We start from the raw sequence: 21,638 nt of genomic DNA on the forward strand, positions 1-21,638 counted from the left end.
AAACAATTATGTGTTTAGCATTTGCAGATGTGTTTTCCTATCAGGACTGCTGGTAGATCATGTATGTATATGATATATATGTATATGTATATGTATATGTATATGTATATGTATATGTATATGTATATGTATAACATGTCTGTTCTTTTATTCAGAGCCCCCCATATAAAAACCTGTGTGGCTCTTTGCTGGTATAGCATAGCAGATGCTTTGCTTTTTCTGTTGCTGTAAACAAGCTGTTGTGACTGATACTTCTTTTCACCATATGTCCTGAACACTCCCAGTTCATCGTTACATGTAATTTCCAGGATGCTTTGTAGGGTGTGTGTGCCTCCACCCCATTTCAAAATCGATGTAGCTCTCAATGGATTGACTAATGACTGCAAGGTGTTACTTAGCATGCTGGTTTTGGCTGACAGAGCTGCTAAAGGAACAGTTGTTTGCTTAACGTGTCTTTCATGGTTCTCATGTGAAGTAACTTATTCTGAGGAATTGAACATCTCCATGACTTCAGATCTGCTGGCAAGCATTTGTATGACATGCTGCTGAGACCAAGAAGACCCCAACTTGGTGCCCTGAACACTGGAAATTTTGCCTTGTCCCTTAGCCATACCCTATGTTTGTATTGTCCTCAAACATTTTGTCATGCTGATCTCATCATTCCTACATCCATCAAGAATCTGTAGAGTAGGAGTGGGTGGGTGGCAAGAACTAAGAAAACTAATGAACTTGTAAAAGTGTTGTGCTGATGCAGTGTATAAGATGTTGTAATTCTGTCCCACTATGAGGATCTAGGACTGATGGGACATTTTCTTTCATTTGTTTTCATTTATGTTGTTGTATAGACCATTCTCTATGCTCTTCAAGGAATAGGATATGCAGCACCAAAGAGAAATTGCTTGTGCACAGCATAATTTATTTGCTTGTTATTATAGTGGGTGGACGTGCCTTATTATTCACCTGTGATGTGTTGACCTTCCAGAAGGTCTGCCTGGCATTTCAGTAATAGCATGTGTGTGCTACAGTAGTGAGTGTGGTCAGGAATGGTGTCTCTACTAATCATTTTAATGAAAGCAATCATGTGGAGGTGAACAGAAACTGAATTTAAATTGGAAACATGAAAGAAGTTAAACTACAAGAAAGTGCATTCTTTGAGCATCTCTCACATCTAAGTTTCTCTATGAGCTGGTTGTCTGAGACTTTGTCATATGTGCTGCATTGCTGGGCTGTCCTCACAATCTAGTAATGTATTGCTATTGGGAATATAGCTAGTGTGAATGACTTTTTTTTCCCTCTTGATAGCTGGTGGAATTGTTCATCTTGCCCTTAGCAAATAGAAGGCTAGCTCTTACTTTGATGGACCTATGGCAGCAAGCTGTGTGATTAGTTAGGTGTTGAGGGAGATTTTTATATAAGCATTCTCTTGAGGATAGCAAGATGTCTTCATGCAAATTTTTGTAGCTCCACAGTGGCACAGACAAAATTTATTTACGTGCATATCATAGAATCATAAGAGTATCCTGAGCTAGAAGAGACCCACAAAGGTCATCGAGTCCTGCTTCTGACCCTGCACAGGACACCCCCAGGAATCCCACCATGTGCCTGAGAGCATTATTAAAAAACTTCTTGAGCTCTGTCAGGCTCAAGTGCTGTGATCACTTCCCTGGGAGTCTGTTCCGGTGCCTGGCCAGTCTCTGGGTGATGAACCTTCTCCTAATACCAAACCTAAATCCCCCTGCAACAGCTTTATGCTGTTCTTTTGGGTCCTGTTGCTGTCCACCAAAGAGCAGAGGTCAGTACTTGCCCCTCCACATCCCCTTGTGAGGAAGCTGCAGACTGCTATGAGGTTCTCCCCTCAATCTCCTCTTCTCTGGGCTGCCCTCAGCCATTTCTCATGCAGCTCCTCCTCTAAAGTCCTCATCATCTCCATGGCCCCCATTTGGGTGCTCACTAACAGATTTGTATCTTTCTGACATTGTGGTGCCCAAATCTGCACACAGCACTTGAGGTGAGGTAGTACCAGCACAGAGTGATGTAATGCACCTGCTCAAACATATGTCCTTTTTGGTAGCATGATGCTGTAAGTTACAGTTCCTGCCGTTTTTTCTGCTCATATGTGTAAAGTCTTTTATTTCTGGAAGTTGGAGTTGAGAACCAGTGTTTGAAGTAACATTGGCTATGCCCTTCTTTTCACCTCTCAGTCTGAGGGTATGATTGAAGATGCTATGTTGATGCATATCTGCACTCAGATCTTCCATGAGTCAAGGAAAAGATAAAGAGATCATGATGTAACTATCAATGTGTAATGTGGTCCTTATGGAGAGAAAAACGTTATTGACATTGTCTTTACTACTGATGGATGTCTGTGATGAATGTCTACATCATTTATTTTACTCTTTGTGCCAGTCTCATCAACTTAGAAGCACTTCAGGGTTATTTTTAGTATACACAGCTGGATCTTCTATATGGGAACTGGCCATAGTGCAGTCATTTGTCATGAGGGCAGATCTTAGTGGTGTGGTTTTATTTGGACTATGCTTGTGTGTGTCTACATGTTATTTTTATGTTAAAGAGAGAATGTTGGTAAAAACAGCGTAATGTTGCAGAAAGGAATATGTTTGCACTACATGAGTCCAGATCAAAGCATTCTTTTATGATGTCTTGGATTTTAAATGAATTTTGATTTAGTAACTGCCTTTTTGTTCTTGCACACACTTAATGACCAAGTTTCTTCTCCAGCTGAGTACTGAACAATGCTGGTTGGGGTTGTGATAGGCCTTCTGTTGCAGCAGTGTGCTGTGATGCTGGCACAGGCAAACCATTTCAGTGTGTATGATTGTCCTCACTGCACTGGGCCCAGGATGCTCTGTTTTCCTTTGCTCCTTTGATCAGGTTTCATGGGATAAGGACTCCACTCCTGTCTGGCTCCTGTAGCAGTCTAAGCATTTCTGATTACATGCTGTTGGTCTTTCATAGTCACTGTGCTCCTTTGGTACCAAAGTATTACTGAGTCTTTTCTGTTTACAGCTTCATGTTGTGCTAGCTGATCTTTTATCTCCAGGTGCCTTTGAAAACTTCATGCTATCACCTGGCAGTGCATGTTATTTTCTTATTTTTCTTCTTGCCAAAACTTGCATCTGCTGAAAGTAAATGCGCCAAACTGGCTTTGTTCTTGGACGAAGTAATAGTTCTATGGATTACTTTGCTTTGCTTAAGAGATAGTAAAATTGTTGGGTTTTTTCATTTTATGTATCTGCTAAGTCAATTTTTATGTGAACATTTATTATTTACTTGGCCCCTGAAACAAAATATATTCTGTAGGATTTCCAAAGTCTCTGTCAACTTTCAATCCTGTAAATGATTTGATGAAGCAGACTGTTTTTTTTCTCAGTAGGCTCCTTTTCCTTTCTTTCACAATGAATAGTGTCATGGTTTGGTAAAGGGCAGAATTTAGTGTGTGTGGTAGGGGAAGTGTGGCTCAGCAGAAATGTGCTTACCTTCTTTTTTTCAGATTGTCATATTTTGATATGATTTTGGGATAGACGTGGCCGTTTTCTGGTTCAGAAAATGCTTAGCATTAAGGATTTGACAGATGTCCACCTTCTTTCTGACTTGGTTCTGTTGCTGGTCCTCATTGCACAACACAGTCCCTACCACTTGTAAGCTAGTTCTTAGGAAAACCTGTCAAAGTTACAGTTCCCCAGAATTTAATGTTGCCTTGAGAAACAGGAAACTCCAATTACTGATTTTAGGGAATTCCCAAAGTGCTTTTTGCATTCTTAGAATGTCTTAATATTGTATGTGTGATGACTTCCCTTTTCTGGATATTTATTCTTCAGATCATTCCAGATGTATTTGCTGTAAATAAGTGCTTTTCAAGAAACTGTTTTTGCCTGCTTGCATGGCTTAATGCTTCTTGTTCACCCAGCACAAATCAATTGAGGTGGTTTCCTTTCATATTAGCTGTACTGTTCTTGCTGGTGTTATCACACTAATCTTGCAAGCCGTCTGTAAACCTGATTCCGAAGTGATGAGAGACTGAAGATTTTTACAGAACTCTTAACAAAAGTTATTTCAGATTTTCTGTTATCTTCTTGCTTTCTGGACAGAGTTGTATACTTTGGTTTCATTCTCGTTATGTGCTATGCTGTTTCATGTTAACATGTTTACCTTCACCACTCAGAGCGGTGAATTTGACTGCAAGGTTCAGTTTTTCCTTTTGCTAGTGTGGCAAATACCCAGAAAATGAGTTAAATGACACTGAGAAGCTAATATTTACATTTCTTGGTTGCTTTTACTGAAATGAATTACTTGGAGGTTATGGCTTCAGAGCAAGAAGCCTAACTGTAGTCAAAAGAAACTAAGATTATGCTAACGAAGTTTTGCTTGATGTCTTTTGCTTTGTATTAAAATGTGCCATAATGAATGCATTCTGTTTCTTCTTCCTTGCAGGTAAAACGAGAAAAACCAGAAAATTTACCAGATTTAGAAAGCTTGGCGCAAGAAAAATTCCTTGAAATGGAGGGCAAGAACAGTGACTCAGATTTAGAAAGGAATGAAAAATATATATATTTTAAGGATCAACTTAAGGAGATGAAAAAACAATGTAAGTCTGATTTTTTAAAAACGATTCTTTGAATGCTAAGTGGTAAGATCTGACTAACTGCCCTGAAATATGGAACTGCCACTTGTGGCTCAAACTGATGTGAGTATTCTTAAAAACTTATTTAAATTGATATCTGTGTGGAAAAAAGGCAGTATAATTACCTTGGTAGTTTTATTTAGATTCCTAGAGCTCTTGCTGTGTTTGAATACAAATATCATGGAAAACACATTTTTTCGATAACGTGGGCTTTTTCATTTGAAGACCTTTTGGGTTTATTTTCTGAATTGATAGGATCTCCTAAAAGGATTAGGTAAGCTGTTTTCATTTGTCACTTAAACAAATTGCTCCTGTTTCACAACATAGGATGTGTTGCAACACTAAGAAGACCTTTGCTTTAATCGTAGAACTGTATTGTTGGAAAATGCTTACTGTACATGTTCTCAGGTTTACAGCTTCTGTGCACGCACTGGATAACACTGCAGATTACTAAAATCACTTTTTAAAAAAATTAATGTAATTTTTCAAGTGTTAAAATTTTAAGTTATTTGTGCTTAAATTACTAGAAACGTTGGAGAGTAAACAGTTTGGTTATTTATGCAGCACAACAAAATCGTCTGCTTTTATTGCCCCACACATATAGCAGTCATTAAAATATCACTCTGATTACTGGATTACTGGAAAGTTCATGGGCTCTGACACTCTCCGTGTTGCTCTTCCCCAATCATGATTATGTTCTGAAATCATATTATTCTGCTTGCTGTCCCTTGACCCCTGTACCTATCCCTCCCATCCTACATTTTGATTTCAACATAAACTGCTATCTCAGGAACTTCAGGAGTCATAGATTAATGATTTATACCACTGGAAAACGATATCCTGGGTGCTCTCTTGTAGCTCTCCTTGAGTTCTGGAGTTTTTTTGAGCCCTATCTAAAACCCAGTGAAACTAGTGGAAAGAATTTTCCCCCTGGACTTCGAATTGCTTCCCTATAGAGATTTATAGGACATGCTTGACAAGCTGAATTTCAGATCTGGTATCTCAAGACTCCCTAGGATTGGAGATTGAAGCTTAATATATTTGTTTCTCATCTTCATGCATTTTAGCACTGATCTCTGAGTTTAATAGAGCTCTTGGCACTTCTCCTAAGGATGAACATACCAAGTTGCAGACCACAAAACAGTGTAATTTTCACTCCCTACATAACCATAAGATTATTACTGCCCCACCATTATGTTGTAATTTCTAATTTCCAGGTGTTTGTAACTAAGAAGATAAAAATCTTGATAACAGACTTTGGATAACTGACTTTGGATGTACTTTCCGCCTTGTAATTGCCTGAGGAAGGGGTGTATGCTCTAGTGATACATTCAGTTCAAGCTATGGGACTGAGTTCTAACTGGCTGACCTGTTGAAAAAAAACCCCCCAAATTAAATAAACACAATAGAAATTACTCTTAAAAAAATCTGAGGACATCACTCATGTACTGATTCCTGAAATCCAGATTTGTCTTACCAAATACTTGACTTGCAATACCAGCTGAGCTGAAGATGAAAAAAATCTGTAAAAGACATTACTAGTTTCCATAAGCTGGTGATTTACCTTAAAACATACTATATGTACATGTGTTTTTGGTGGGGTTGTTTTGTAGGAAGAAATTAAGGTCATCCTGTTAAACCTTCAGTATTCATGCTTAAGCCAGGTTATCTGTGCATTCTTTACCTTCTCCTGTATGAGTTGTGATCTCAAAAGCATGAGTCCTACAATTCTGGCCTTACCTTAACAGCATATTATAATGTGTCTGTGGATTTTGGGACACACTTTAAAATAACTTCATCAACAACTACTTGTCAATATTTTGTTTTTAACTATTAGCCTTGCCAGGTGCAACTTAGTTCACAATTCCTGGCTTGTTTCAAGAACATGTACATAGTTGAGGTTCATTTTTAAGCTTTTTTCTGGAATTTAGTGTTATTGCTCAATTAGATAAAACATAAAATCTCCTGCCAAGTTTTCTCAGAGGGACTTCTGTTTGTTTGTTTGTTTGTTTGTTTGTTTGTTTTTTCCCAATCTTTTCTATCTCAAAGAAGCAGATAGGATAGATACTACAATGATTTGCCTTCCAGGATGAGTTACCATTAATGATTATGTATCTTTTATGCAGACTTTGGCATTTGTATTGTAGAACAGCTGAACAAGCAAATATTATATTCTCACATTGTCTTGCTTCTTAGAAATTAACTAGGATTTGAAGGAGAAAAAAATGTCTCAACACAGTTTTTAGGTATGGTGCAAAGTGTGAAGCAGTTAAATACTGCCTTATTTTAACAGAAAATTAATATTTTTTCTCTTTTGGTGTTTGCTGCCACCGTGATGAAAAGGAGCTGCATGGTTGTTCCCTGTCCCCTGACAGGTGACAGGCAGTGCCGTAAGTGGCTCTAATATTCAGGGAGGAGAACAGTGCTGTGTCACCTTCAGCTTGTCTTCCCTTGGCAGGTCTGTGGGAAGGAGACCTTCTTAGCTTTGAACTTCAGCAGCAGCCAAGGTGCAGAAATGAAATTGGGCAAGTACATCTCTGTGGCAGTAGGGGATGAGATCGTGCTTCAGAGCAGTTTCTGTTCTGCTCATCGTTCAGACAATTTTCAGGCATTTTCTCAGTGAGCTTTTATTGTGCAGCTACTTTAGCTGGAGTTTGTGAAGTGATGAAAAATCTTCACCTCTGATATGTGTCAAAACACTGTCAGACAGGTTTTATGTGAACAGCAAGTGATTTTTCTGAAGTCTGTTTTCAGAACTATCTTAGTTTCCTAAATTCCCACTTCTTATTTTTAATGGAAAACATTTTCATTTTTCTACTCAAACCTTCTTATACTGTAAGCAATAGAAAAGAGTTTTGATTAATTTTTCCTTTTTTTTAGCCATTGTTTGAACCCCCAAGTGGCTACGTTATCTTTTTCAAATAACTGAGTACTTGAAGGAGTATTCACTAAATTTGGTAATACCAGAAAATTCTAAATGATTGCATGTGTGTTAAGGAAAATTTTTTGTGTCCTTAACGCTACATGACTGATGCTTTCCTTAGACATAAGGGTCCTAGATCTGCAAAATGCTTAGTGATCTCCTTTTCATTAACTGAAATGCTTAAACAAGTTACTTAAATCAAATTTTATGAGTAGATACTTTGAAATGAGTGAGATTTCTGGCATGTTTCACTTCCTTATTGGAGCATGACCACAGGACAGAGCCTTGCAGGAGTGAGCCCATAGGAACTAAACCGTGCAGGAATTGTAACTTTGCATTTTGTATCTTCTCTAAGTTTAAAATCTCACCTTCTGTTTGAAGTTGTATTACTGAGTCCCTTTATTTCATGCCAGAATATATATATATATATTTATATATGCATACATATATCAAAGGCCTCTATCTTCTGGCAGAAAGTATGAGAAATTTTGTCTTCACAGAATGGAACTAAGATCTGTCTTTATTGTCCATGTATCAGTTTAAATTTATGATACTCTGTACGGAGAACTAATCAGAAGGTATAATCTCTACTCCTGTGACCCTAGCTGCCCCTACTATATTTGCTAAAGGTTATTTAGTGTCACGTTTGGTGCACAAAGGATGGCAGATTTCATAGCCCTTCTGTAGCAGCTGATAATGTGCACTTTGGAATCCTTGATAACAGTGGGTTCTGCAAACAAAACAGATGCAAGCTTCAGTAGTGATTTTGTGGAAAGTACTGAGATTTGAGTGAATGACAATATTGGTGGTTATGCCAAACAGTTTAAGGACTGGATTTGGCAAATGGAGGAAATATTTTTTTTTTATTGGGGACAAATAATTTTGAGATTGAATAGTAGTTCAGGCAAGTTTTTATCACAAGAAACGAGTTGCTGTAATGTAGTTTGGAAAGTAGCTTCACTGAAGTTGTGAGAATCTTTCTTGCATTCTCCACTAAAGAAAAAAATTGTCTGTGAGTCTTTGAAAGGAAAATGTATGTATTGTTTTGCTAGGGTGGATTTATAGTTGTTATCAATAAGCAGATATTTTGAAAGAAGAAGATTTTAAATTTAATGTTCAAGTAGATGCCATATGCCCTATTGATACATGTATTTTAAGTTATGCATTTGCTGAGAAATGAGGATGTGAAAAAATGATTTTTTTGGATACAGTTGGGGATAGAAAAAATGTCACTGTGAAAGGAATTATCTTTAAATTTTTAAAAGAGTCTATCACAGATTCCAAGAAAGACTAGGATCTTTGATTTGCTTTTAGTAGAGTAAGAAAACAAGCTGCAACAAGATACTGTGTATTATATTGCTTGACAAGTTTAATCCAGTTAATCCTCACAACATCATATTGAGGTAGGCAAGTTAATTTTGCTTCTTACCACACAGCAGTGGTGAAATTTGAGGAAATAGTTGAAGTTACTTGTATGGACTCACATAACTGATTTGCAGATCTGTGTTTCTCTTCAGTTGTAGTTGATTTCTTAGTTGGCCTATTTTTATCCCTATACTTAGCTCTGATGGGAGAGAATCAGCTGAAAAGTGATGTTAGTGTATTTTTCTTTATATTTTCAATGTAAAACAAAAAATTCAAATCCCCTTACTGACTAATTACGAGAAAACAATTTCAGCACAAGAGTTGAAAATTCCAGCTGAAAGTGGGATTGGTGTTATGACAGTTCCGTGGTGTGTGTGGGATATGCACTTTTCATTTACGTAAAATCCCTTACAGACAGCCCCTTGACTAGTAAAGAAATGAAAGAGGATCCAGCACTTTGAAAGGTCGTTTGAAGTTTAGGAAACCTCGTTTTAGGTCTTTGCTTTGTTACCCTCTTGTTGTCTTAGAGCCAGTCATTTAGTTTCAGAACTGATCACTGCGAGTTAGGTCCCTAAAAGCTTTGTGGGTCTGAACCTTACACCCATGTCTGGAATTCAGTTCTGGGTGTATTGTGTTTGTGGACTGTGCAAGAAGAGACCTGGACTGGCTCATATCTGTGCTGCTCTGGGCTGGTAGCTTATGAAGCAAAGCAGCCATACCCAATTGAGTGTAAAACATTCAATTGATCTGCTTGTCTCGTGGCACTAAAACACCTTTATTATGTTCTTGTGATTTTCGGAGTTCAAAGAACTGTAGGTAATAACCTAAGTGTGTTTTAGTGTGCCAGAGTAATGTTTTCATGGCATGATGCTGAGGGGCAAACTGCAGCCCCAGAGGAGTAAAATGAGTATGTCAAGAGGCATTTGTGTGAGTGAGAGCTGACTTCTGGGTAGAGCGTAAGGACTATCCTGAGAAGAGAAACTTGGCATGGCTTTTCCTTTTGGGACTGTCCTGTCTGGGTGTTTCCTGGAAGGAACTGGTTGATTTGCTCTGGAGTGAGCTAGCCCACTTGTAGTTTTGAAGGATTAAGAGATGAGGGCCTGATAATGGAATGGGGTAATATTACTGTATTTCAAGAGTTTTTGGAAAGATCAGCTAAAGAAACAAACTAGATAAATGGAATGCTCACATTGTATAACAATGGGAGCTGTAATGGTACCCAAGAACAATATCCAAAGTGGAAAATTACCAACACAGCTGCTGTCCTTGCTCGTTTGTGAAGACCAACTTCAGAATGAATGAAACCATCAGAAGTTTCCTTTTGCAATCTGGAATGACTTTTCCAGGGTAAAAGCCCTTTTTTCCTGCTAAAAATGCAGAAGTTTACGTCAACAATAACTGTGTTAGTGGAGTAATGAAGAACATCAATTGCCAATAGACATGGTGAGGGTTTCTTTGATGAAATGATTGTCTTTCTGATGAAACTGATCAAAATAAGAAGTTTCTTGCTTTGGCATTTAGAGCTCTGACATATAATTCAGAGTTAAAATGAAAGAGGAATCAACTCACCCCCTCCAACAACTCTTCTCCATTATGAGTAACCTTGAGTATAAGAGACCTGAGTTTCAGTCTTGGTGATTTAAAACTTGACTGATTCTTGGCCTACTAAGTGATTTACCTGTAACTCTGGAATCAGTCTTCCTCTCCCTCTGTCCACAGTGTATTTAACTATATATAAAAATGGCAACAACTGCAGAAGGAAATACTGAGAGACACTGACTCTTTAGCCCTATAGTAAAGCACTCAGCTGAGGGATGACATATCTAAATCAGAAAGAACATCACATGTAGGTCTCTCCTGTTAAAAATATCTGCCCTTTTAATCAGCAGATGCTTGAGGATAAGATCTTCTTATCTTTTTCTGTCTGTCATCTAATCTATACATGTATTTTTTAAAGATCTACATTTTATTCCATTGCAAAAGTCTTTTCAGGATGTAATTCTTGGTTTTATATCAGCCTGGCTTTCAGGTCAGCACTGAGTCTATAAAATTTAGAAAGTATATAGAGTGTTACATGGAAATAATTTTTTATTATTATTATACACTTAGGGATAATACTTAGGCTAATTTATTGTTACTGCTATGGGATAATTCTCTCTTAACTGAGCACATTGATGGCTACCAGCATGACATTTTTACTGTTTGTATGAATATATAGGTCAGGAGCTTCTAGATGCTGCTTCTATTCCCTTGATGTTGCATTCAATCACATTATCTAATAAAATGCCATCTTAAAAAATACTGGATTTTTTCTCCTTTTTTTCTCTTGGAGGGATGATGAAAAACCTTAGAACTTTGCTCAGATGGTGAGAAACTTTCAAGCAAAATAAGTCTGTGACCAAGTTTGCTCATTGTTCCTGTTCTAGCACTGTACCCTGGCTTATGGACATGCTCTCCCTCAGTGGAGTTTAGTTTGATTTAACCAGTTCCTGTATTTCTTGCCTCTATAGTAATCCAGTTATGCAGCGTGGAAACTTATAAAATCTCATGGCTTGTGACCATACTTGAACTCATCAGAATTGTTTTAAAATTTCAGATGAGTGAGAAGCATTGGGATAGGTACTAAATCTTGACTGTATCTAAAATTCATATATGCTAAATAGCTATATTATACCCTATGGGAAATTTGCTTTCTGGTAATAAATCACCAGTGATTTCACTAGAGTTTTCATCCACTTCTTTCCTGGTGTAGTAGTACATAACTGTTTTGGAAATCTGAGCAGTGAAAATGCAAGGACTGCCTCTGTCAGTTAAGTACAATTTTACTTGCCATTATATCTGTTGCCCACTTTGCAGAAAGATTTAAAAGTCAGACAATAAAGTTATTCCAATCTTTTGCCATGAGCTTACAGTTTAAATTTTAAGTGTGATCACAAGAAAAAAGGTGAAGAACAGTCCAAGGAGGAAAAAATGAAAGGAGGGGGAAAGGGAGAACATCTCAGTGTTAAAATTTTTAAATGAGATGCTCTCATTTTGAAGTTAGAATATTGAGGAGGAAGGAGAAAAATAAAGCCTAGTGGAGCTTTAAAATTAGAGAACTAAATAATTTAAATAATTTGTTTTATTTACTCATTTTTTTTCCCTGTTACTTGAATATTTATCTGGACAGACAGTAGGTTTTTTTCCACTCTTTCTGTATGTTCATTTCAATCATTTCTATGGTGGGACTTTGTGCCATCAGTATGCATGAGGGTCAGTGGAAATACTAATTCAAGTAGAACTCTACTACTCCAAGTATTGCATTTGTCTTGACTGCTGGGACAAAACACATTTGAGGAGAAACAGGCAAGTAGTTCTGAGATAATGCTGACTAAATAATAATCCATCAGTGCATATCACACTGCATGGTAACTTCTGAATACTCCAGTTCAGAGGAAGTAAAACTCTCTGTGCTTTTATGGGTCCTGAAACTAATTGCCATATGGCTCTTTGGTGTATCCTTCAGACGTGTGGCAGGTTGAGGTAGGTCTTGCTTTAGTAAGTGCCAGTGTAGCTCTGAAATCAGTGGAATTTCCCTTTTCCCTGATCTATACTTGCAACATAAAATAACATGCAAAATAGTAGTGTACAGCAAGATTAATAAACATCCTCTAATTCCATATCATATGTTCATGTGCATTGGCTGCTTACCGTAATTTTTGATATCCATATTATTTCATTTCCCTCTTAAAAGCTGTAGGCACCGATAAACTCACAGTAGAGCATGGTTTCTTTCCAACTTGAATTTTATGCCATTAATATACTGGAGATCTTCTTCACACTCCCCTAAATCTGTTAGATGTTGAGCTGAAACGGAGGAATAAAACTAGAGAAACATTAAAGGACTGCAACACCCATCTTTTAGGTCTGTGGATCTCAGATTGAATGCAGGAGCCTAGAGTTAAATGTCTTGGCTCCCAGGAGGAGGGCTAGGGCACACCTGCTCAAACAGCTTTGTTCAGTGACAAATCTGTTCCGTCAGCACAGAGTGCTTTACATCTGTATGTCAATCACAGTATTGCATAAGTTGACTAAAAATGTGCCAACTTTAAAATAACACAAAGGTAATGAATCTCTTTTACTGTGAGACTGAGCACCTGTGCTTGTATTATGTAGCTGGAGAGGAAATGGACCATGGCTCTAATCTGTAGATTTAGGAATTTCAGACTCTCAAATGATTATTGATGTTATCGGGGAGCTAAAGTGCTAATTCTATGTACTGTTTCCCAGGGGTAGCCTAAGAGATGTTGCTTTCAATCTCCATTAGCACAAAGTCAAAGAAATCAAACACCTTTGTAGGCGTTTATACTTACTCTTAAACAGGCTTGGAGCATTCAGATGTTTTGTCACAACTGAGGAGTGGTTTGTCACCTTTCAGCAGTTATTAGCTCTGATTTCAGACACAGCATCTGACTTTACAAGTGTGGATAGGTTTATCATGTCTTATCATCTCAAACGTGGATGTAGATTTGTGTTACCAGACGTGCAGTGAATGATTTTAGGATTAAAGACAAGTTGCTTAACAGGTGTTCCAACACGCACTAAAAATACCTGTTGAGGGAGAGAAGCACTTAATGGAGTGAGGGTGAGAGTGCTTATGTTTTATACGGTAGCCTTGTGACTACAGCAGTTTCCCAGGAAGCAATGCCAATAAATTCACAAATAAGCACCTAAAGAAAGCCCTTATGAGGAAGATGACATGTTTGACTCTTCTCTAGATCTTCCCCTGACTGGATTGCTGGAGACTGGACAATATCAGGAAAACATTGCTGTTGGCTTTTCCTGCCTCGTGCCCTCTGTAGCAATTTTCATTACTCATCATCAGTCAGGCTACTGGATGGGATGGAATTTGACATCACACCATTGCTCATAGGCTTTTCAGCAACCCCTCAGCTGCAGGCAGGTGTGCAGAGGGCACTCTGCAGTCCTTCAGTTGAAGCAAAATGCCACCATGTGCAATGGAAGTGGAAGGGGGCTAGGGAGGATTGGAAGAGAGCGCATGACTCTGTACTCCATTAGTTAACTTGCAGCAAGAAATGGAAAGAAATTTAGGTTGTGTACATCTCCATCATCACTTTCTCTTCTTCCACTTGAATGGAGCTGTGCCTCCTTTCAAGAGCCAGAGGTTGCGAGACAAACAATATATTCTTAGATATTCAGTCTGGAGCAGCTCTGGGCAAGTAGAGAACTCAGGTCTTCAGATCCCTGGAGAACCTGGAAGAGACTTACTGGAGATAGACACCTTCAGGGTTAAAAGGCTACAGAACAGAATTTTTCATCATTTTGGACTTTAGTAGTTTGCTTCAGTTCTTTGCATCTGGCCCACCCTTAGGTATTCTCCGTCACTTCCTATTTGAAAGTTGAAGGGTCAGTCCGAGACTTAGTGAAATCCAAAGAAGTTTTTGCAGGAAGGCTGTTCATCAGTATCTGTCTAAGCTCCCACTGTAAACTAAGTGGCTAGCTTATAGTCAGATAGAAAAACATGCAGAAAAACAATCCTTATTGGAGGATGGAAGACTTCATGAAGAAAAGCTAGAGTTTCCTTCGAGGGAAAAAACGTAAAAGCTTTCTGATTGCTTTATCAGCTTCTACAATAAAAATAGTAATTACTGCTATTTAAGATTAATGAATAAATCACTGTATTAAAATAGGAACAAAAAAGTTTAACTAGCAATCATATGTAGTCATTTGGCAGCTCTGTTATTAGTGTGGGCAAAGTAAGCTATTCACCTAACCTTTGCTGCCTCATCCATTGCTTTGGGTTTTTTGTGGGTCTTTTTTTTTTCCTACAATGCAGATTGAATTCTTTTCTGATCTCCAGAAGAATTTACTTTTGATGTCTACATCTGTTTTGTCAGATGCCTGCATTAGTTGCAATCATATTCCACAATTCCATAAATATCTGCTCACCTAAGAAAACAGGGCTGTGTAGATTGGTGCACTGAAATCGTGCCTGCATATGGGTTTTGTCACATCACAGCTATGTCATGGAAAGTTATTTTCCAGCTTCTCATACTCTCCTCACCACTTCTCTCATTTTACCCAACTGCTCCCCAGGCTCAATCAGCATCCTTCCTCCTTTTTCTGGAGCTGCTTTCCCTTTTCAGGTGATACCACAACCTCCTTCCTCCCTTCAGTCATCCTCTTTGGTTTTATCTTCGCCAGCTCCTCCTTAGAAGTGTCACAGAAAATTTTACCCATGATGGATGTACTTAGATCCACTAGTGACGCCTTCCTGCCAGTCTTGTTTTGTCCTGAAAAAAAACTTCATTATCAAGCTTCCAGCTCAGCAGTATACACAACACAAGCTGTAATTTGGAGGAAAGTAGTGGCCACTGACCACTAACAGTACAGTGGTGTGCTAGCTATGGCTTTACATTTTTGTTAGAGTTGGAAAAACTAGTAGCTGAGTGAGTCAGGAAGCCCAGTGTAGCAAAATTCAGTTGTAAATGAAAGAGGAACATTTCCATATTCTTAATTTGGCTTAATTCCTATGCCTAATGGCTGTGTATATACCATAAACATTGTGAAGGAGCAACCATGGAAACACTTGTTTTCTTGCATTGCTAAATTTACTCAGGGTTGAATATTAACACAGCGCCTGGCATTACTTTAAAAGCAAAAATAGCTAAAGCGTGACTCACTATGAGTCATTTACTGCTAGTCCTGCTATACTGCCTAGAGCTTGACATTGAACAAGTTGGCAGCCTGCATTGCTGCATTTTTTTCTAGGAACTTTGAACACATTTCATTCTTGTGAATTCTCTTGTGCAACAATATTGAACACAGCAATGTGTTTATTTTTCTTCCAAAGTCGAATGAATCAGAAAATGGTGAAACAAAGAGTATTTTTCTTGGAGATTCTGGAAGAGATGGATTCTGAGAACTATTTTTTTAGCTGCCATAATGAAATGATTGCATGGATGTTAAAAGTTAATTACATTTTATTCAGATTATGTAAGATATATTTTATATATATAAAAATACCTTTATTGTTATTATCGATTTGCATTTTCGGCAAAGCCATATGTGGAATCAGAAAGCTAAGCCTGTAGCTGAGAATGTTTTCTCTTGAGTTGGCAAGGGTTTTATGATGGGAGGGCAGACAGCTCTGAAGGGGCAGACAAAATGAGGCAACTGCATTCCTATTGGCCTCTGTATGTAAAAGACACACCCTAAATATGGTGCTGGGTATCTGACAGGGGGTAGCTCATTGGCTGACTGTGGAAATGCCTAAAAAGATCAGCTGATTTCAGTCAGATGGGAAGGGGTAAGGAGAGAGGGCTGAAACCAAAAGCAACTTGCTGCAGCAACCATGTGATGAGATCCTGAAATACACTGGCAGAGCCAAATATCACTCTTCATTATGCTAAAATTTTGGTTCCACCTAAATGTTATTTCTAACTAAAAGCCACTTCTTAGAACAGTAGATAAGGAAATTCTTTAATATTTTCCATATTTTTTCTACTTAAAAATATTGCTGTGATAATTGAAGAAAAATCTTATGCTATCAGCATAAGACCTTGTGGATGTGTTCAGAGGAGGTAGCAAAAATCAAACTAAAATATTAGTAATGTAAGTTCAAAACAGCTACAAATGTAAGATCCCACACCCCTTGTTATGGAGAAAAAGCTTCCTATGTATCTCTTAATTTACCTGCAGATTATAAAAATAGAGACTGTAAGTAACATTCATCTGTACATTTAATAATATGTGCTCTGCAAGATCTTTGTAAGCTAAAGCATTTTCTCTGTCTAATCTCTTAGAAGATCAACTTCAAAAATTTCTCTTGAAGTGGTTTCCCTATTAAAAAGTCTCATTATGATGACTCAAGAGAGAAATAAGAATGATTAATTAAGCTTAACAGTGACATCCTAAGCATTGTCCTGATATGCACTCTTCTGTCTCATTTCAACATGAATTTGTGATCTTTGCACTGAAGACTTCTCTTTAAAAATTAAAATTGTTCAGTAAATTTAACTAAATAAACTTGTATTTTTCTTTGTTTTCCTGACTAACAATCATAATAAAAATGATACCATGTTATTTTCCTAAACCTAAAATTAAAAAATTATTGTGTTATATCAAACAGTATAAAGTGGGAAAGGATTTTGATTTTTTTCTGTTTTACCTCTTTGAGAGTGACCCCCAAATCCCTGGTATTAAAATGGTTTCAGTAGTTACTCGTGGTATATGCTCTTTAGCAATCTCTTCATAGCTACTGAATAGGCTGTGCCTCAGCCCCACCTCCAGGCATGTTAAGCAGAATATAGACATGAGAATTTATGATAGGAGTAAGATTGTGCCTTTTAAAAGACAGCTTGTGTAGGAGGATTTTCTGCTCAGAGGATCATCAGAAAGATTGGAGCTGCCTAAGGCATGATATCTCTTGGGCATCTCTGTACATGTCGTGTAAGTAATGTCTCTGTTAAGCTATAGCAAATTATTCCCCTCATGTGTGCAGTGTTTCCATGTACACGTTCACACATTGACAGAGAAAGGTCAAGGCAGTGGAGTCTCTAGGACAGATCAGAAGACCTTGTGCTGAGTTCTAGATTGACACATGGAAGCATAGTCTAGAACATAACACGATCTTTATTACAAAGTATTAACTTTTTTTCCCCATAAATACATACAAAATACCTTATTGAAGCGAAACCAACATTCTATTATGTGTGCATCTTAAAATGACAGGTGAAAACTCTCAGTTCTCAAATCACTTACTGCTTCAGTTATGAATCCAAGATTATTTTCTTTAATGTTTTCACAGGATAGAGCAAACAGAACACATTGTAGAAAGCTGTAAATCATGCAGAGTACTGAGAGAATTCATACCCACTTAATCCCTGCAGGCTGTGAGGATGAAGATCTTGCTGCATTCTTTCCCTCAAAGTGTGCTTGAGGTAGAGTATAGGCACAATGGTGTCTGTGAGTTGTCAACAGAAAAGTGATAGGGATTTGGACTAACACATTAGGTTCTGTGGATGTATCCAGATCCTGCACTGCTTTCAATAGCAGAGTATAAGCTTTTCCCCCCACCCTTCAAATTGATTTTATCAGGTACATCTAACCTGAGGAACTCTTTCATATGTAATAATGGATAGGATGCTTAGGGTGTAATTCGTTACTCCTGTGGAGTTATGAATAATATAGTTATTACTAAACAAGTTTGCCATTAAATTACTTGCACAGCATGAGCTACAGATGGCCAGAAAAAGCTGTTCTTTGTCTGTTGCACTATTTTTATGTGACTGTGCCCTATTAGAACCAACCTTTCTGACTAAGGTTGTCCTGTGAGCCTTTAATCTTAAAAATAGCCCTTTTTTGCTGCAGTTTGTCTGAGGTTGATTCACAAGCATAGTCATACAAGATACAGTGGCATCACTGAACTTCTAATCGCTGTCACCTTTTGAAAAGAGTCTGAATGTTAAAATGCTCATTTCTAAACAGCTGCCAAGTGTTTTCCTTTCTCAAAAGTTATTAATCTAGCAGATTTCATTGCCTCTGTTTTTTGTTTCTTACAAACTTAAAATCTATGGCAAGCCTTTCATACTTCATGTAGCAGGTGTATCTGTGATAGTGGACAAATTTGCACTGCAAAATTTAACTGCAGATCAGAAATGACAAACAGAAGTTTGCAATTGAAAAGATCTTCCAAGTCGTGAGAGTCCTTAGTCTTGGGGCAGTCAAGTCATCAAGGATGATGGGAGTGAAGACACAGACTTTTCACTAAACAAGTTAAAAACTCCTCCTTTAAGGCATAACTAGCTTTTGTATTTCACATCAATTGTGCTATATAAGGAGATTAAGATACTGAAGGTTAACTTGCTGCATCAACACCTGCATATTGCAAAGCTAATTTCCTAAAACCCACATTTAGGAATCTAAGTCTGGAGCCATATTTTTCGTTGATACATAAACTTGGAGTTTCTCTTTAGCACCCTGATTGAGAAGTTTGATTAACATCTTTATTATATTATCCTCTGGAGGATGAGGAAAGTCTACATCTCAGGATGAGTGACTACAGACATGTGCAGACATATTGAGTTCCTCTGCCCGCCTTGTCTCTACATCTAGTCAGGCCAGTGCCATGCAAATGTGGCTCTACAAATTCTGAATCAGCACTAGTCTCCATCAGTTCAACCAAGGGAATGGGCAGAGGAGCTCTGTTTACACCCACCTATGTAGATGTGTCCTTCGATTCGCCAGAAATCCAGAGAATTGAGATTGTAATTAGAACAACGTGCTCTCAATGTGTGGGTCGATTTGCTTTTGCTGCTTGTTCCTCCTGAGCAGAGGTCAAGCCTCTGCTTGAGACATCAGCATGATTAATATTCCACTGAATATCTAGCTCAGCATCATTATTGTATTTTTTTTTTTGGCGAGTAAAAATAGGTAGCAAGAACAGAGAAGCTTTTAATAGGTGGTGAGCCTGTTGACATACCTCCTCTTTAAAGAGAAACACAAAAAATGGGAGAACATTCTATATGTAGGATGGATGAAACTTATTCTAAGATTTCTTGAATAGAAGTGTTTAGTGAAAAAGATCATGTTTGCAGTTTGGGTATTGTTTTAGACCTTAGTAAAATACTACAGAATGTGAATCAGTTGATGGTTATCTGTGATGAGCAGGTAAACAAAAGATGTATTTCCCAATGGGGTTTTCATATGATGGTGACAAACTCCATTGCACAACAATGGTCACATTCCAAAGCTGCAACCAGGTTCTGGAGGGCTTAATTTCACAACTGCTTACTGTGTCCTATTGCATTACAGTGACCTTTCAATAAAAAGGGAGATTGCTAGCTTGTTTTTTTTTTGTTGTTTTTTTTTTTTAACTTAAAAACTCAGTGACTGTATAGTCCACTGCCCTATTTTTACGTAGCAAATTTGTCCTTGACATTTTTAAACTATGTCCTCTAGAAAAACATTCAGAAGCTTTTGTGTTTTCTACCTTTTTCTTAATCTCTAATGTGCAGATCTACTTAAGGTTTGCATTTATGTTGGCAATACAGGTAATTGTAAAAAAAACCAATTCTGATACTGAGTGACTGACATTAAAAGTATGTTTTCCTCTAGCAACTTGTATACCATCCATCTGACAGAGCAACACAACAAAATTATTTGTTGTTTAGTTTATGAGGGGTTCTTTTTTTCAAGGTGAGCTCATGAAACCTCATTTCTAAAAATTGTATAGTTGCAAGAATAGCCACAAAACAAAAATAAAATCATCTTAACATGATATGATATGATATGATATGAGCAGGATATAAACATCTAAACAGTATTTAGTTCTTAGCTGTTAGAATTTTTTAATGCTTATGACATTCCCTAAATAGTGACTCTTCTACAAGGACACTTGTACCTCATATTGTGAAACAGTCATGTAATCTTAAAAATTACTTCAGTAAAAAATTACTCTGAAGCTGATTCTACGGCCTTAAGAGAGTAGGTTGACAATGCAATGAAAAATAATTTACCATTGGTCCTGGGAAGGTAAGGAAGAGAGAAGCCCAACAGGCACTGGCCATAACCAGGAAGGAGCAGCTGATTGGATTGTTACTTACAACAAACACTTGGGTCTTAGATAATCTCTGTCTGTAATGTGGGAATGTCACATTTAAACTGAGTAGGCATCAATTTAATAGGATATAGATTCTCAAGTTTGAGTAAATGGCCCTTCAAGATAACAAAGGAACTATTAAGCCCATTCTCTGCTACAGACTTGCCCATCATCCACTTTGTATATGTTGGGTGTGCTCAGGTGCACACTTAGGTCTCACTCTGGGAGATGCTCGCAATGAGGAAAGCTTGAGGCTGCTATCCTGACCCCAAGCTGTCAGTCATGTGGTCTGATCTGATCAGTTGCAAGATTTGAACATCTAACAACCACAACTCACCAGCAGATCACATAACCTCGGCTATTTGTAATCATGATTTGGATGCTTTGAGCCTGAGCCACAGCTGTGCTGGCAGCTGGCAGTGTGGTACCACATGTGACACCTAGAATATTTTGTTTTGAGTAGCTGTTCGCTTTACAGTGAGCCCAGGATTATTCCTAAATTCAGTGAGAATTAAAATGAATATACCTTCAAATTGGTTTCTTGCTAATATCAATAGATGTCTTCAGAAGAGTCGATGCCTCCGCTGAGAATCCTAGCAAAGAGAAAAGGTCACTTCCATAGTGAGAACCTCACCCCCCCTCCTCCCTTCCTCCTCCCTGTTTCCACACCAAAAGGAAGCTTTCCATGGTGCCAGAGAGTCTGAAATCAGTGTAAGCAATTAGCGAGAAGAGCTTGAAAATTCCATTGCAAGAAGCAGGACTGCTCAGGAGTCACTTGGGATTTTTCAGCCTGATTAGCTGCAGTGACAGCAAGGTGATGTGTGCTAATTACAGCTCCTTAACCTCCTTAGATGCAGTTGCATAAAAGCCCAGAACAGCTCCATGTTGAAACGTAAGGCACTGCAGCATTCCCTGGCTCCTCTGCCTTGGTAGTCTCAGACCATCCGTACAAACCATTGACCTGCCTGGGTGAGGCACAGACAGGTGTGTCTGTGAGCCAGCTTGTCAGTAGTTGTGGTGCAGAAATGGGAAAGTTTCTCATTAGGATGTGTGGCTTCGTAATAGAACCTCTGATATTATCTCTGTGGGTCAGTCAACCCTTGAGA

At 38.0% G+C, this 21,638-nt stretch overlaps 1 protein-coding gene across 2 annotated transcripts in view; it reads left to right on the plus strand.

The window, feature by feature from the left end:
- NSMCE2 (NSE2 SUMO ligase component of SMC5/6 complex) overlaps positions 1-21,638 on the plus strand; it is a 125,877-nt gene that overhangs the window by 54,624 nt on the left and 49,615 nt on the right. For both annotated transcript variants that reach the window (XM_088179197.1, XM_088179200.1), the window contains exon 4: positions 4,453-4,606. In XM_088179197.1, the coding sequence (XP_088035323.1) occupies positions 4,453-4,606 (154 nt within the window). The remainder of the gene's footprint in view (positions 1-4,452; positions 4,607-21,638) is intronic.

Source organism: Sturnus vulgaris, chromosome 1 (assembly GCF_052056855.1).
Source record: "Sturnus vulgaris isolate bStuVul1 chromosome 1, bStuVul1.hap1, whole genome shotgun sequence".
Taxonomy (NCBI): domain Eukaryota; kingdom Metazoa; phylum Chordata; class Aves; order Passeriformes; family Sturnidae; genus Sturnus; species Sturnus vulgaris.